The 18,014-nt window shown below is 33.2% G+C and overlaps 1 protein-coding gene across 1 annotated transcript; it reads left to right on the forward strand.

The window, feature by feature from the left end:
• The first annotated feature begins 10,519 nt into the window (after nt 1–10,519).
• On the forward strand, nt 10,520–13,331 carry LOC146945105 (F-box protein CPR1-like). Its single transcript, XM_085743467.1, has 2 exons — nt 10,520–11,730; nt 12,785–13,331. The coding sequence occupies exons 1-2, from the start codon at nt 10,592–10,594 to the stop codon at nt 12,822–12,824; spliced, it is 1,179 nt and encodes a 392-aa protein (XP_085599593.1). The 5' UTR covers nt 10,520–10,591; the 3' UTR covers nt 12,825–13,331.
• Nucleotides 13,332–18,014: the final 4,683 nt, after the last annotated feature.

The following is an 18,014-nucleotide window of genomic DNA, read 5'->3' on the forward strand; positions in this document are numbered from 1 at the left end:
GCCCTTGTGTTTTCCTCCATGTACCAAATGTTTTACATAGAACTCGCTGGTGTTAGCAACAGCAAGCCAAGATCCGTAAAAACCAGCATTTCTCTTTGAATTTTTGTTATAATACGTGAATTGAGAATAAAGTATTGTGTAATTGAATACGAAAATGCACAACGAGCTTGCATGGGAGAGAGAGTATGAGGAGTGTGGCATATGCTTTGCTCTCTATACCTGAATTAGATTGATTTAAGAGTGTTCCTTTTTTCCTATTTCACCTTATCTATTTGTTTAATTATAATGGACAATTCTATCAATTTGATTCCAATACAACAACTTATTGACATAATTAAAGTTCTTTATATGATTGATTAGGAATATATGATAATTTAATATAAAATATTTTATTTTATTTTATTTTATTTTATTAATTTTTTCAAAATATTCTATTTTAATTCCTTGTTCAATTTGTTTAATCTATTCAAATAAGAAGATAGTTAATGCTAACAACAAGTGATCTAAATCTACCTTATCTGTTCGAAAATGGTTACTTACAAAAAACTTTGATAACTCAAAAATATTTATATTATTAAATATGAATTTACATTCAACTTTTATACGAAAATGTAGTACGTTTAAATAGAGAGTAAATTATAAAGCTATATAATTATGCTCAAAAGTTGTTCCTTGCTCCTAGGTATCTTCAAGTCAGAGGAAAAACTCAAACCTACAAAGTTCTTTTAAAGGAAAAGCTACGTAGTTCTTGAGTATTTTATTTTTTTGGTTGGGTTTAAAAGGATTTTTTTGGCCTTATGAAACTCATCACGGTCATCGCAAAAATTGGCAACGATGACAACAATTGATACCTCGTTGAATGTGGCGATCTGGATATTGTCGAATGATAGCTGTAATGACGTTTGATACTGCAATTTCTAGTGAAATTGTGAATAACATGTTTTTAAATCCCGCCATCATTCTTAACCTTTAGAACATCGATCGGATTAAAAAGCACATGTTCCACATCGTCAGTAGCAACTGCCACATGAGACATTATTATGACCATCATCTGACAAATTCCCATATTGCAACCTTCAATGAGGAAGCGAATGTTATCAACGCTATTCATTTTTACGACAAATGCGACAAGTTTTTCTCCGACCAATTTTTTCCCCTACACAACTCTCATGTGCTGAAGGAAAAGAAAGTTGTGGTCTTTTCATTGAGTTTGTGATCTGCCTTAATCTGTTACAAGCAATTGGGTAAATGATAATTTAGACGCATGTATTTGAGGAAAAGTCACAACAAACTTTCTTATGGGAGCTTGTATCAAAGTTTTGTCATATGGGTTTCAACCACTAAGGTGTCTGGATGACATCTTTTTATGGCACCGGAATTAAAATTAGTATGAACTCTAACTAAATAGATTCTTTCACCGGAGAACATATCAATTACAAAAGAAGATTTTTACCATATGAAATGCCAATAATGGCTTTGTCATCATTTTCGGTCTCTTATACGGAATCACACAACACTCTTTCAATCCCACCAAAGGGTAAACCTTGTTGTGATAAGTTGTGATAAAAAGATTAATATGATAAGAAAGATATTGTTGATTTGATAAAAATATGTTGAGTATGTATGAGAAGTTAATTATGATGAATGTTTTGTTTATTGATTTGAAATTAGTAGAAAGAGCTTAAGATCATCAAGAAGTCACTACATTTTTATTTAGTAGAAAGAACTTAATAATAATAGTAAAATAGCTCTTGTTCAACAAAAAAAAAAATAATAGTAAAATAACTATATAATAAATTAAAGTAAGAGAGAAAAATGAGAAAGAACAGGGCTAAGCATGCCGAATACCAAATGGTTTACAGATGAAAATGGAAGTGGTGGTGTGTTTTGTTTTGGCTTCCCTTCCCTCTGTTTATTTTATAGACTCTAAAAAGGAAAAGAGGGACTGCACTTTTAATTGCTTGTATTCTTGATGAAAATTTTAATAATATTTTGGTAAATAAAGCAGAATACAAGCAAGTGAAGATAGAGGAAAGCTCAAAATAGAGAAAAGAAAAAACTACTACTAAAGAGGGGGGAGGTGTTGAAATGAAGTTGAAAATAGGGGAATCCAATGAAGTGCACTGTCACCAACGTTTTCAGTTTAATTTTGCTTTGTAAACGAATTTATCAGTGGTAAATTAATTTATTTTGCAATTGAAGATTATCGATACAAATCAAAAGAATATTATTTTTTTAAAATAAAAATTATGATGACATTAAAAAAGATTGTGATTATAGTAAAAATTAACAAATTAATACCTAATTTTTTAGATATATATTTTGAGAAAACACTTTGCACAAGGAAAATTGGAGGAACAAAAAACTGAGAGTGATTGCTCACCTCAAGAGAATGTTAAATGAGAACGAAGTGTTTTTCGAAATGAGAATGTGAAAGAGAGATAACGGAACACACCATAGTTTGAGACTGAAATGGTTACAGAGTAACTCTTCTTCGTAAACTAAGTCTCATTTTGATGGTATAGCTCCTGTGAAATTGAAATCTATCAATTTTAGAAAAACTAAAACCCTAATTAGGGTTTGGTAAAATAAGGAATTGAAAGATGGATGTAAGGGGAAATGGAGAAGAAGATGCATGAACGGGTCTTGTCGACTTAGAGAATTAAGTAGGAGAATCTAGAAGATGGAAATTCTAGTTAAAGTATAAAATGTGTTAAAAGAGATGAATGCATTATCAAGAATATTTTTAGAAAAGGACACTTATCATCATATCATTAATCAAAGGTGTTTAGCAAATATAGCGAATTATGGTGGAATAAGTTTAATTTTGGTTGAAAATATGCAAGAGTAAAATGTTAGGTTCATTAATCAAAGGTGTTTAGCAAATATAGCGAATTATGGTGGAATAAGTTTAATTTTGGTTGAAAATATGCAATAGTAAAATGTTAGGTGGGAGTTTAGGATCTAACCCGACAATTGAACCTTATAACAAATCCTATCATTTCGTATTGTATAATCAAGTTTTCAAAGATGAGATGAACTTTAATAATCTATGATTCATTTCGAAGATACATAAAAATGCCTTAAATCAACGATTCCTTTTATTCTCATAATAAGCATAGTAAAAAAAAGTAATGATCATAGTAAAGAAGAAAAGTGGAAAAACCTTGATTGAATTTGAAGTTCCCAAATTGCAATCACAAGAAAAGCATTAAGTTTAGGAATTCTTAAGTTTTACGAGTGAAATATGATGTCAAAACAAGTATTGCACCATTCTTGATCACCATCTCAATAAGATATATCTTGTTGTAATGCTTAACTTCATCACTTTTAGCTTAATATCTTCACTTGGCTCCACAATCATTCCTATAGAAAGATGAAAAACAAACAAAAGTTAGTAACTTTATTCTAAAAAAAAAAGAAAAGAAAACCTAACCACAGTAGCTAAAATAACAAATAAAACAAACCCTTAAAAGAGGTAGAAATCTAAGCTCTCTAACTCCTCCTTGACTGAATCTTTGCTTATCCTAAAGTAATTGCTTTGGATGGGAAATATTTGACAAATATTCATCATGATTAGCAAACATAATTAGGAAGTACTTGTGTAGAAATTAGGACAAGGAGAATGACCTAAATATTACCAATTCAAGTCAAAGTTAGAGGCTTAGGCTCCTTAAAAGCACAAAACTCACATCAATCGGGCACTCAATTCACAAATTCTCTCAATAATGTTTTAGGTGGTTTGGATTCACAACAATTTTTTCATCAAAAACTGAATTCTACCATAGACTTGACTATAATCCTACATTCCCACTATCCCTCTTCTGAAAGCAAGCATGAATAAATGATACCTAGTTCAAAGCAAAACAAAATGAGGCCTTAAAGAAAGAAATCTTTTTCAATAAATAAATATGGATACCAATTAAAGGAAAGACTAAACCTCCTATTAGATTTAATTGAGTGTTTACATTTTGATCTTAAGCATATGACCTCTAAAAAAAAAGATCTTAAGCATATGGAGATTAACCACCTTTAGGGGGAAAAAATGGCATATGGTTCGGGTCACATTTTTTAGTGGATGCAATTACCTTTTACTACCCTTTTATTTGATTTTTGGGCTCAATATATAATTTATTTGATTGGTTACCTATAATTGTACTCCAAAGATATAATTGAGGTACTTTTCATCATACAAGTTTCACAAGTTACGAATAGCTTCATCAAGGTTACAATTTAAGTTCTAAAGGAACATAAATCTATGAAAAATTGCTCTCAAGATGTTGGTCCAAAATCTCACATTTGTAAGCCTTCAACCAATGGGAGGATGTGTTTTGAAAATATGCTTTTTTTTTTTTTTTTTTTTTTGCATTCATCACGCATGATGAAATTTAATGGGCATTATTCATGAACAAAGACTAAAGTATTTTCTCCCTTAACTAATTTACTAATTTTCTAGTTTCATTTGCCCCTGTTACATTAATTTGCAACATATTTTAAGTGAAGATAACAATTTAACTAACTTTCTAATTCTAACTAAGAAATATGTTCTGAGTCACAGTGACTTTGTTGTTGTTAAGATATACATGATTCTCCATTTATTGTAATTATATTGTAATTATGCTAGAAGTAATTAGTATTTATGTGTAATTATTTCTTATGTTTCTTGTTCTTCAATCCTATAATATAAATAGGACCACCTACTTGTACTTGAAACATACAATAAAATACAAATGTTCTTTTATATCTTTTTGAGTTTCTACATGGTATCAAGAGTTTAGGCTTTCGATTCCATTTTTCCTCCTGTGGTTTTTAAGTTTTTAATTTTCCTGAGTTTTTTCGTTTCGTAAGAATTTTTTGTCCTCCGCTGCTGTTCCATGAATTTCTAATTGTTCATTCTATCGGAGTTATATATTTTTTTTCCTCTTGAAGCATCACCTGTGACGTTACACTTTCCCTCGTGAGATCATCCTCAACCACCAACACTAGTCAAAAAAAAAAAAAAGTGTGGAGTTGTAACAATTGTTGGGAGTTCATTCACGGCCAAATTTAATTTTGGTGAGACCTTTTCTTTTTTTTTTTTTTAAGTCCATTTCAGCCAATTACCAAGAATTGTGTTTTCAGTTAATTCTACTGTGATATAATGATGAATTCTCTGGATTCTTCTCATTCAACATCCTCTATCACAAATATAGAGTCCATTCTTAGACAACTATTTCCTTCTGGTAATATTCCTGCTGCCCTTTCTATCACACCAGGTAATTCTAAATGGTATTTTGATTCGGCATGTTGCAACCACATGACATCTACATCTCATTTATTTTCTTCCCTATCTAAAAATGACATTACTCGTTCTATCCACACTGTTGATGGATCTCTTATGCATGTAAGCCACACAGGTCATATCTCTCTCTCGAATTTAAGCCTACCTAACACATATCTTATTCCTAAATTAAATTTTAATCTTATCTCTATTGGTCAAGTATGTGACCTTGGTTATGAAATTACTTTCTCTTCCTCTGGATGTCGTGTGCAGGATCCGCGGACAGGACAACTCATAGGGAGTGGGCGTAAGATCGGAAGGCTATATGAGCTCACTGAACTGCATATTCCTATTGAGTCCAACATTTGTGCCGCTACCACAGATTCTTCCATTCAACTTTGGCATCGTCGTCTTGCTCATAGTTCTATCGATAAATTGCGTCCTCTAGTGTCTCAAGGTTATTTAGGATCTGTTACTAATGAGTCTTTTGATTGTACTGCTTGTCAAACTGCTAAACAACCAGCCTTATCTTTCAATAAAAGTACTTCCATTTCAGCTTCACCATTTGATCTAGTTCACTCTGATATTTGGGGCCCTGCCCCCACACCTACCATGGGAGGTTCTCAGTATTTTGTTCTATTTATTGATGATTATTCTCGCTTTACATGGATATATATGATGAAAAATAGGCACGTGCTTCCTCAAATTTACATTAATTTTGCCAAAATGATTCAAACACAATTTTCTAAAGACATTAAAGTTTTTCGACGAGATAATGCCATGGAATATCGTAATTCTAAACTATTGTCTTTTCTTAGTGAGCAAGGTACCTTGTCTGAATTTTCGTGTCCGTATACATCTCAACAAAATGGTCGCGCTGAGAGAAAGCATTGTCACATTCTTGACTCAGTTCGTGCCATGCTTATCTCAGCCTCTTGTCCAGAACGCGCTTGGGGTGAAGCTGCCCTTACCGCTGTCCATATAATCAATCGTCTCCCTTCCTCTGTACTTGGTAATGACTCTTCTTTTGAGCGTCTTTATCTCAATACACCAGATTATAAATCACTTAAGGTGTTTGGTTGTGCTTGTTTTGTCCTCCTTCAGCCCCACGAGTATACTAAACTTGAGCCTCGTGCTCGTCTGTGTTGTTTTCTTGGTTATGGCACTGAACACAAAGGTTATCGATGTTTGGATCCAATATCCCAACGCATTCGCATCTCTCGTCATGTTGTCTTTTGGGAACATATAATGTTCTCTTCCTTGTCAAAGTTTAAGTCAATCCCGTCTACTTCCTCTCCTCTCTTTACTGACCCTGATGTCGACTTTTTTCCTAGTGACACACATGCAGGTTCTGAGACATATGCAGTTTCTTCTGGTGAGCTTCCAACTCCTTCCGATGTTCAATCCACTTCTGATGACGTTGTTCCGACTGTTGATCCTGCACCTCCCACCGTTGAGCTTCCTCCGAGGGTAAGAAATCCACCTCCTTATCTCTGTGATTACCATTGTTATTCAACTATGCTTCACCATCATGAACCACAATTCTATAAGGAAGCCTCTGCAGATCCCAATTGGCAACAAGCTATGCAGGAAGAATTACTGGTGTTGGATAAAACCCACACATGGGACCTTGTTGATCCTCCTTATGATAAAACTCTTGTTGGATGCCAATGGGTGTACAAAATAAAGCTCGTCTTGTAGCTAAAGGGTTCACTCAAGAGTATGGAATTGATTATGAAGAAACATTTGCCCCTGTTGCACGCATCAACTCTGTTCGAACTCTTCTTGCCATTGCCGCCACTCGCAAATGGAGACTCACTCAAATGGATGTTAAAAATGCATTTCTCAATGGTGAGTTAGAAGAAGAGGTTTACATGCGTCCTTCTCCAGGTTATACATGTCAGGAAAACAAAGTATGTCGACTTCGCAAGGCTCTTTATGGTCTAAAACAAGCCCCTAGAGCTTGGTTCGCTAAATTTCACAAGACTATCACTCAGTTGAATTTCGCTTCCAATGCTCATGACTCTGCTCTTTTTACTCGAAAAACTGAAAATGGCACCGTTGTCTTGCTTCTTTATGTCGATGACATGAGTATCACTGGTGATGACTCCATTGGAATTGAAGAGCTCAAGCAATTCTTATGTCAACATTTTGAGATGAAGGATCTTGGACCTTTAAGTTATTTTTCGGGGTTTGAAGTATTATCTTCGAGTGATGGTTTGTTTCTCTCACAGGCTAAGTATGCTTCTGATCTTGTCTCTCGAGCAGGTCTCACTGATTGTAAAATCGAACACACTCCTCTTGAACCCAACGTTCGATTTACTCCTCAAGATGGTACTTTACTTAATGATGCTACTATTTATCGGCAGCTTGTAGGTAGTCTGATATACCTCACTGTTACTCGGCCGGATATTTCATATGATGTTCATCTTGTTAGCCAATTCATGGCTTCTCCACGTACCACACATTATGCTGCTGTCCTTCGGATTATTCGGTATATCAAGGGTACCTTATTTTATGGTCTTCATTACTCAACTACATCCTCATTAATTCTTAGAGCCTACTCTGATGTTGATTGGGCAGGTGATCCTAGTGATCGTCGTTCCACCACTGGCTTTTGTATTTTTCTTGGAGATTCTCTTATATCTTGGCGTAGCAAGAAACAAACCTTGGTGGCTCGCTCTAGCATTGAAGCTGAATATCGTGCTCTTGCTGATACTACTTCTGAGATATTGTGGTTTCGTTGGCTTCTTGCTGATTTAGAGACATCACAGTCTTCACCAACTGATCTATATTGTGACAATCGCAGTGCCATTCAAATTACCCACAATGATGTTTTCCATGAGCGAACCAAACATATTGAAATTGATTGTCACTTCATTCGTCAACATCTTCTCCGTGGTGAACTTAATCTTATCTCCATTGGTACTCTTGATCAACCGACTGATTTGTTCACAAAACCTCATTCTCCAGGACGTTTTCGCATTTTAGTGTCCAAACTCAAGTTTGTTGAAGCTCCACCCACTTGAGTTTTAGGGGGGATGTTAAGATATACATGATTCTCCATTTATTGTAATTATATTGTAATTATGCTAGAAGTAATTAGTATTTATGCATAATTATTTCTTATGTTTCTTGGTCTTCAATCCTATAATATAAATAGGACCGGCTACTTGTACTTGAAACATACAATAAAATACAAATGTTCTTTTATATCTTTTTGAGTTATACAAATGTTCTTTTATATCTTTTTGAGTTTCTACAGTTGTGTTCCATTCCATGAAGTCTCCCATGTCATGACATCTCTCTTTTACATATAAAACTGAATAAAAAGAAAACTAAGAAAAAAGAATGATTTTTGTTTGGGGTAATAACATTTTGATATCTGAATGGTAACAAGTAATTATAAATGGTTCCTCAATATATCGAAATTTCAAAATAGTAATTTGATTGTGTATTTTATTAATCAAAATAGTCATTGACATTAAAATAATTCGTTAATAATGCTATATTATTCTTTCGATATACTTATTTATTATCATGTTAGACCATCCACAATGCAGCACCCCATTTGAGTGTTTAAATGGGTCCCGACTGTACACGTCATTCGTTTTATAATTAATACATAATAAGCACCCAATCTCTCCAACCCAGCACCTCAAAATAATTATTAATTGGGTCCCAGCAATAACTCTATATCATTAAATTTTAACAATAAGTTTTATACTCATTCATAATTATATAATTTTAAAATATTGAAATAATTTAATTATAAATTATTAAAAAAAACAAACAAATTCAAAGAAGAAAAAAATAAAGTAATTAAGTACAAATTTTTTTTAAGGAGTAATTAAATACAAGAAATGTCAACTAAAATTTCCAACGGCTATGTTACAAGCAAATTCAAATTCAACTATTTTTTTTAGGGAATCAAATTCAACTATTATTTACAATTATTTTTTAATATATCAAAATAATACAATAATTGAATATATTATAAAAATAGAATTAATTGTACATGTGGGGCCCATGAGTAATAGGAGAGAGAGGGTGCCTATACAAGCACCCACCTTCATAAGCACCATATTCATTGGTGTCACAAAGGGGGTGCTTATTTACAATGATGCTTAATAAGGGAAGGACTCCCCATTGTAGATGGTCTTAGTTCTTATAGGTACTTACTTATTGTCATTTCAGTTCCTATATAGAAAGAATTATTATGAATATTGAGAGATTATTTTAACTTCATAGACTATTTTGACTAACAAAGTGTACAATCAGGGACTATTTTAAAATTTTAATACATTGAGTGACTATTGTGACCGTTCGTTCACGTTCAAGGATCAAAATGATCATTACCTCTTCTTGTATTTGTGTGAATTGATGGCAAAACTCTTCCTTATTTTTTTTTGTCAGAACTAAACTTTGTTGAATTTATGACTTTATTCGAATCTATGATCTCAAATTAAATCAGAAAAGATCATTTATCATATTATCAAATTTGTTTTTTCTTTTTAAAAATATACTAAAAATACAATAGAATAGAATAAAAAATACATATTACTTCCTCCGTTTCAAAACGAGTGTCACTTTAGCAAATTGTACACAGATTAAGGAATAAAATAAAGTAGTTAAATGTCATAGCAATTTTACCAAATTATCCTAATCAACGATTGATTTGTTTTTCATTAAAGAAAAAATAATACTTTGGAAGTAGTGTAACATAGTATTAATTGAAGGGTACAATTGAAAAGAAAAAGTTATTATTGCATTGAAAACCAAAAGTGACATTTATTTTGAAACAAATTTTTTTGTCAAATGGACACTCATTTTTAAAGCGTGGGAGTATAAGGGCCCGTTTGTTACGGATTAAAATAAAAATGATTTTCATGTAAAATAATTTAGAGGTTATATTTTATAGATTTTATGAAAAATCAGAATCTATTTTGCGTTTGTTTACCACGATAAAAATCACTTTTTTTAAACAAATAATTTAATTTGTTTGGATACAATTATATAAAAGGGATTTTTTGTTACAAAATTAGTTCAATCTTTTAAAACATATTTTCTCTCTCCACTAAAAAGAATCTATTTTTTGAGAAGCTGCTCTTAACAGCTTCTTATTTGAAGCTATTTTTAGATTTTTTTTTTAGATTCTGATTTTTTTAAAAAGTTGCAACAAACGGATGCAAAACTCTTAAAAATGATTATTTTTTAAAAAAAAGTGATTTTTTTCCTGAAAAAAGCTATAACAAACAGGATCTAAAACAAGAGAGAAAGAAAGGCCTGGGTTGTAAGAGAGGAAGAAACGGAAAAACCCTAAACCCTACAATGTCGGATTATATTCTTCCTGACGAAATACTCTCCGAAATCTTATCCCGCTTACCTCCACAATCCCTTCTCCGATTCCGCTCAACTTCAAAATCGCTTAAATCCATAATCGATTCTCACAATTTCACCAATCTTCACCTCAAAAACTCTCACAATTTCAACCTCATCCTCCTCCGCCACAACAACACCGATCTCTACCAGCTCCATTTCCCTAACCTAACCATCGCCGCCATCCCACTCAATCGCCCTCTGTCTCACACCAACCGGATCACTCTCTTCGGTTCATGTAACGGCATCCTCTGCATTTCCTCCCACACCGAAATCGCTTTCTGGAACCCTAACATCCGTAAACATCGGATTATCCCTCATCCCCCTATCCCTTTTCCTCAATCTGACAGCAACGTCAAATTTGCCTTTTGCCTTCAAGGCTTCGGTTTTGATCCTTTATCATCGGATCACAAACTCCTCGTAATCTCTTGGTTCATTGTTGATGTAGAAAACCCTACTATTGATTCAGATGTCAGACTCTTTACCTTGAAGAGGAACTCGTGGAAAGTACTTCCTAGTATAGAGTATACTATTTGCTCTGCCAAAACCATGGGAGTTTTTGTTGAGAATTCTAATTCTCTTCATTGGATAATGACGAGGAAACTTGATAACTTTCATCCTTTGTTAATTGTCGCGTTTAACCTAACACTCGAGATTTTCAATGAGGTTCCTTTTCCTGATGAAATAGGAGTTGCTAGTAAAGGGCGTTTTAAAATTACTGTTGCTGATTTGGGAGGGTGTCTTTGTTTAATTGTGAATTATAAAACTACTAAGATTGATGTATGGGTGATGAAAGAATATGGATGTAGAGATAGTTGGTGTAAACTTTTTACTTTGGTTAAATCATGTTTCGTTTTACCTTTGAAATCTTTGATCCCTTTAGGTTATTCGAGTGATGGTAAAAAGGTTTTGTTGGAGGTAAATCATAATATGCTGGTTTGGTATGATTTGAAGAGTCAACAAGTTAGTTATGTTGAAGGAATTCCTGATTTTGATGAAGCTGTGATTTGTGTTGGAAGTCTTGTACCACCTTCATTCCCTGTTGATAATTCTAGGAAGAAGGAGAATCGTTCAAGCAAGAGCAAGAGAAGGTACTTCTTATTGATTATCTGAGTTTTTTTGCTCTGTATAAGTTAATATCAATTCAATAGACCCATCATATGTAGTTAAACACTATATCAAGGATGAAATTGAATTCTTATTATAGGACAAGGATTCTCTAATTACTTTGAAGTCTCTACCTCTGTTTATGTATATTGGACCGGAGATATCCGGATAAGGACATAGCCCTTCGCAAGGGCCAGAATGACCTAAGGCGCCCTCTGTATGGGCGCTGCCTAAGAAAGCTTCTAGAAACAGCTAGAAGCCTTGAACGATTACTTCGGCCCAAGTAAATTAATGCCTAAGCCAGCGGAAATCCAAGCCCAACCAAGGCTATAAATACCCACCTTTTAGAGCATTCTTAAGGCATGACCTAAACAGATTAACCCTAGTCATATAGATTGTACTCACTGCAGGTACATATATTACCTCCGTCATAAAATGTAAGCAAAAATGGGTCAACATAAGTTGATGTATCTGATACAAATTTTGAACTAAATATATTAACTTTTGTTGACCAATTTTTGCTTACATTTTATGACGGAGGGAGTATGTATTTGACAATGTGTGTATGCTTGGTTCTTATGTATTTGACAATGTGTGTACGCTTGATTTCAATGTATTTGACAATGTTTGTATCCTGAATTTCAATGTATTTGAAAATGTGTGTATGCTGGCTTTCAAAAGAAACAAAAGACAACAATGTATACCATGTATCAGGATTTGCAGGATACCTTTACTTTAGAAGTAAGTTAAAGAAATAATATTGATATCAGTTGGTCTTTTTTTCCTTCATTAGTTGAGATCCTCAGTCCGAAATTATTATTATTTTGTCAAACTTATTTCAAAATGTTGAGACTATTCCACCCTGTTGTGGTATCTATGTATTTCAGGAAAAGAATATTGTTGTGTACAAATTTACCTGCAAATGAAATTACTCCAAATCTATGTATAATTCCTTTCAAAATATTTATATTATTTATCACTATTCATTTGTGATATTGTTGAGCTTACTTCTATGAGATGGATGTATTTTTTTTTCAGGGATGACTTCCTGTCCAAAGGATTTAAATTGACATTGTAAGGGAGTGAAGGAAGAACCTTTGATGTGTAGCTGAAGCAAGTTGTTTCTAGTGATGGAATTAGTCATGTTGGTTTTCGGTATGCGTTAAATTGATTAGGAATGGAGTATTACCTAGTTTTAACTTTCTTCTTTAATGGTGTGAGATCATACTTCTATGTCTCATGTAAAATCTCGCATGAGGAGATTCATTCTCTGGCAGAACCGTGAAAGGATTGCCTACAGTGAAATAAAGGCCCATGGAAGTGAAACAAAGATCTCAAGCCAAAATATAATATTGAAGTTACATGACTTCTTTCTTTTCTTTTCCTTTCCTTTGGTTTATCACTTGGTCTGTAATTGCTAGGTTCCTGCTATAAGCAATACAAAGAAAAATGGCATATATGTCTGTTTAGATGTAAGAAAGTGTTGAAAATGGCTTAAAAGTCGTTATGATGATAAAAAGTGTTGAAATTTTCTATTATCCATGTGATGTTGTATATATTCGTGTTAATATGGTTTTACCATCAACTGTGATGCAACTTTTATATTTGGCAACCTTACACGAATTGCTTGTGAAAAACTATTGGCAAGTAACCTACTTGACAACTAATTGTGTGACCCATCTACATTTCTTCAACCCAGAAAGATTGTGTATGCTTTAGAATAAACCCTCTTGTTGCTTCTCCGAATATTTTCTTCAATCAATTTGTCAAATATGCCCTCAAAGAATGAATATGATGATATTTTACATTAAATAGGGACTATCTGGTGACCAAATCTTTAGGGACTATGATAGTATTGAGGTACTAACTTGGTTTGGTGGAAACAATCTTTATAGGGTTTACTTCAATATTTGGAGGACCAAATAAAGGTTCACTCTAAAATGTATTTTGCGTATAAGGAGCTAGATAAGTATTTGAATGCTCCATCGTTTATATGTATATCTATAAACAACTAGCTCTGATAGATCTACGGATAAAGCTTCAAACCTGCATCCTTCCCTTCTCTGTCTTTTAACATATAGTCACCTTTTCTTCATAAAACCTGTTACACACATAGCATGATAGTTATTATTTCAAAATTAACACATAGTCACCTTTTGTTCATCAAACGTGTTGCACGTGTAACATGATTGTCGTCATTTCAAAATTTAACAGTCACCTTTTCTTCATCAAGTGCGTTACACACATAACATGATTGTCGTCATTTCAAAATGCATCTTGTTAATTTAATGAATACTCATTGTTAACATTATTATCTATGCAAATTAATAATTTTTTTGATCTAGGTAAATTCGTACATTAATGCTGCACAATAAAGGAATCAACTGCCTAATTGGGTATGAAATTTTACGCTAATATTGTTTTTTTTTTTTTTTTTGAAGAAATATTTTACGCTAATATTGTTGTTTCGATGGCAATCACATTATAAGAAATAACTTCAAAATATTTTCACCATTGTTCTGTACTTGCAACCTACGATCAACCCATTTTGTTTATAGGTAAAAGCAATAACGTTCTGCATAAATTTAGCAATACAGATTGAAGTCAAGAACTAACCAGTTAGGTTTCCATGAAATAAACCATGCATAGAAAATATTTAGAAATATACAAAGTAAAAAACACAACTGTGATGATAACAGCATTGGCGTACAAGATTAGATTAGGAATGATATCATTATGAAACAAAGATAAGGATAGTGAGGATAGCTCTTAGTAGCTGAAACTCCAGGAGAACGATCACCGCCTCCAGAGAATTTATAAAGATCAGTTTAGACACAGGCTGTTTCTCTAATGGTAATACAGGATGGGGATTGATTGTTAGAAACCATTCTGGATCTGTTGATGGTTTCTCTTAGTAGCTGAAACCATGGGACTGCGTTGGTGCTTGTTATGGGCAGAACATCAACAACTCAAGAATCTAATCATAGAAATGGATGCTGAATCAGTAGTAAAGGTGCGTACATGGTGCTGCAAAACCTGATGCAATTGATGAATTAATCATAGACTGCATAGAAGTTGCTAGTGTTATCTTTGTTAAAAGAGATTGTAATGTTGTAGTCTTGTCAGGTTAGCACTTTATGCTGGTTGTAAGCTTTGTGAAGGCAAAGTTCCTGACCAAATTATAGCTGCTGTTTGTAAGGATTTACCATTTATCTAATAAAATTCCTTTCCTGTCAAAAAAAAAAAAAGGTGAGCTCTTGATAAGAGAGAATATGAGTTAACTAGTCTATCTTCAAAAATGATTCATGGCAACACATTATGGCATAATTTGATTCACGTCACTGACCCCATTTAGTGGGAAAAGACTTTAGTTTTTGTCGACATTGTTCATGTATTACAAACAATATATCAAACACCAATTAGACATTTGGAGTCTATTTTTCTAGCAATTTAAGGAAATGTCAAGAAAGAGTATACCTAAAATCAATACTGTATCTTACAACATTTGAGTATCTTAGTAAAACCTAGGATTGGCTGGCTTCCCTATTGCCATAAATTTCATCAAGATTTGAGTATAAGTAGAAACAGGAAATCATGTAAATATCAATTTCAGAGTATTGAGTCTTTATTATCCTCTTCTACTCTTTCTATAACTTGTAACTTCAACAAGACAATCATAAAAACAAGAAATTGGAGGTTTCACAACAACAAGAATACCTTATCGCCCGACAGTTTCCTTACAGAATTTCTGCTTAGCGTTTTCTCTGATATCAGTCTCTCCTTAAGTAACCAACAAGCTAAAATAGGAAAGAGGAAAATCATAATAAAATAATAAGCTAAGTGGTAATATATTGTCACAAGTTCACAACATGGATAGACAAAAAGAGAAGTGGCTCTGATAAGGCCATACATTTATATTGAAACATTACCACTCAATACTCATAAATCTTGAGATTTTTTACATTGTACTTCGTACTTGGAGTATTAATCAGTAGTAATCATGGATTCATAATCAATATAAGAGACCTACATAAGACTTTCTTGCATAATGATAATTAAATAAAAAAAAGATGGAGCTACCTCATTCTGAGAAATTGGCAGTTAACCCACCTTAGGACCGAGTGGTTCCAATTAGTCCAACACTGTATACACATTTGAGGATGAGGTTCCCTATAGGGTTAATGGTCATTTTGATTCTTAAATGTTTGAGGCAGTGTTTTTATAGCCATTGAATGTATCAAACTTTCAAAACATCCATGAATTAGTTCCGTTTCAGCTTCTTAATTATCTCGAGGGCACCAAATCGATCTTTATTATCCTTTTCATTCACATCACCATCTACTTCTCCATTATTTTCATACTCGTCTCTCTTTATTCAGACTTCCAAAAACAGTAGAAGTGACTGATGATTAAAATGTAAGTGACTGATGATTAAAAATTATAAGGTCAAACCATTTTGTTAACCTGATAGCAGACCAACAAAAGTGCCAACATTTGCTTTCAAAAACTAACAAACCTGAATGCCTAATAAAACACAATCGGACATTGTTACAGGAAATAGACATTCAAGCCTAATAAAAGAGCATTCTAGAAGCTATTCCAATCTTTGAACCTCGCTGGAAACTGTTTCACTTCAATAGACCAAATTGGCACAGAATCAATTGGCATGTATTATTCCAGTTTCAAGGAATATTAACCAGCTCGGTAGCCTTGATCATAGTTTTAACTTCTTGGATGGAGACCTTTCTGTATCAATTTGCAACATGAGTTCACTTCAAACACTTAACTTGGAACACAATCAATTGACAGGTATCATTCCACAATGTCTTGCTGATTTATCATCCCTTCATGTTTTGAATCTACAAATGAACACATTTCATGGCACTTTGCCAATTAACTTCTCAAAGATGAGTGCACTTGAGACTCTGAATCTCTATGGCAACCAATAGAAGACGATTTTCCAGATTGGCTTCAAACACTGCAACATTTGAAAGTTTTGCTGTTGCGATACAATAAGTTGCATGGTATCATTGTTAATCTAAACACAAAGCGTCCATTTCCAAGTTTAACTATTTTTTACATCTCAGGCAATAACTTTAGTGGTCCGCTACCAAAAGCCTATTTTAAGCACTCATAGGGCTTAACTTTTCCCATAACAATGTGTGTATGCTTGATTTCAATGCATTTGACAATGTGTGTATGCTTGATTTCAATTTATTTAACAGTGTGTGTATGCTTGATTTGTGTATGCTTGATTTCAATGTATTTGACATTGTGTGTATGCTTGATTTCAATGTATTTCACAATGTGTATATGCTTGATTTCAATGTATCTGACAATGTGTGTATGCTTGGTTTCTATGTATCTGACAATGTGTGTATGCTTGATTTCAATGTATTTGACAATGTGTGTATACTGGATTTCAATGTATTTGACAATGTGTGTATGCTTGATTTCAATGTATTTGACAATGTGGGTATCCTGAATTTCAATGTATTTGAAAATATGTGTATGCTGGCTTTCGAAAGAAACAAAAGACAACAATGTATACTATGTATCAGGATTTGCAGGATTTCCTTACTTAAAAATATGCTGGCTTTTGAAGAAATAATATTGATTGATATCAGTTGGTCTTTTTTTTTCCTTCATTAGTTGAGATCCTCAGTTCGAAATTATTATTATTTTGTCAAACTTATTTCAAAATGTTGAGACTATTCCACCCTGTTGTGGTATCTGTGTATTTAAGGATAAGAATATTATTGGGTAGAAATTTACCTGCAATGAAATTACTCCAAGTCTATGTATAATTCCTGTCAAAATAATTATATTTTTTATCACTATTCATTTGTGATATTGTTGAGCTTACTTGTATGAGATGCATGTATATTTTTTTACAGAGATGACTTCTTGTCCAAAGGATTTAAATTGACATTGTAAGGGAGCGAAGGAAGAACCTTTGATGTGTAGCTGAAGCAAGTTGTTTCTAGTGATGGAATTAGTCATGTTTGTTGGCAGTATGCGTCAAATTGATTAGGAGTGGAGTATTACCTAGTTTTAACTTTCTTCTTAAATGGTGTGAGATCACACTTCTATATCTCATGTTAAATCTCACATGAGGAGATTCATTCTCGCCAGAACCGTGAAAGGATTACCCATGGAAGTGAAACAAATATCTCAAGCCAAAATATAATATTGAAGTTCAGATACCATATGTACATGACTTCTTTCTTTTCCTCTTCTTTGGCTTATAAATTGGTATGTAATTGCC

This window comes from Medicago sativa, chromosome 2, assembly GCF_051527215.1.
Source record: "Medicago sativa cultivar Bolivia chromosome 2, Bolivia_mono, whole genome shotgun sequence".
Classification (NCBI taxonomy): domain Eukaryota; kingdom Viridiplantae; phylum Streptophyta; class Magnoliopsida; order Fabales; family Fabaceae; genus Medicago; species Medicago sativa.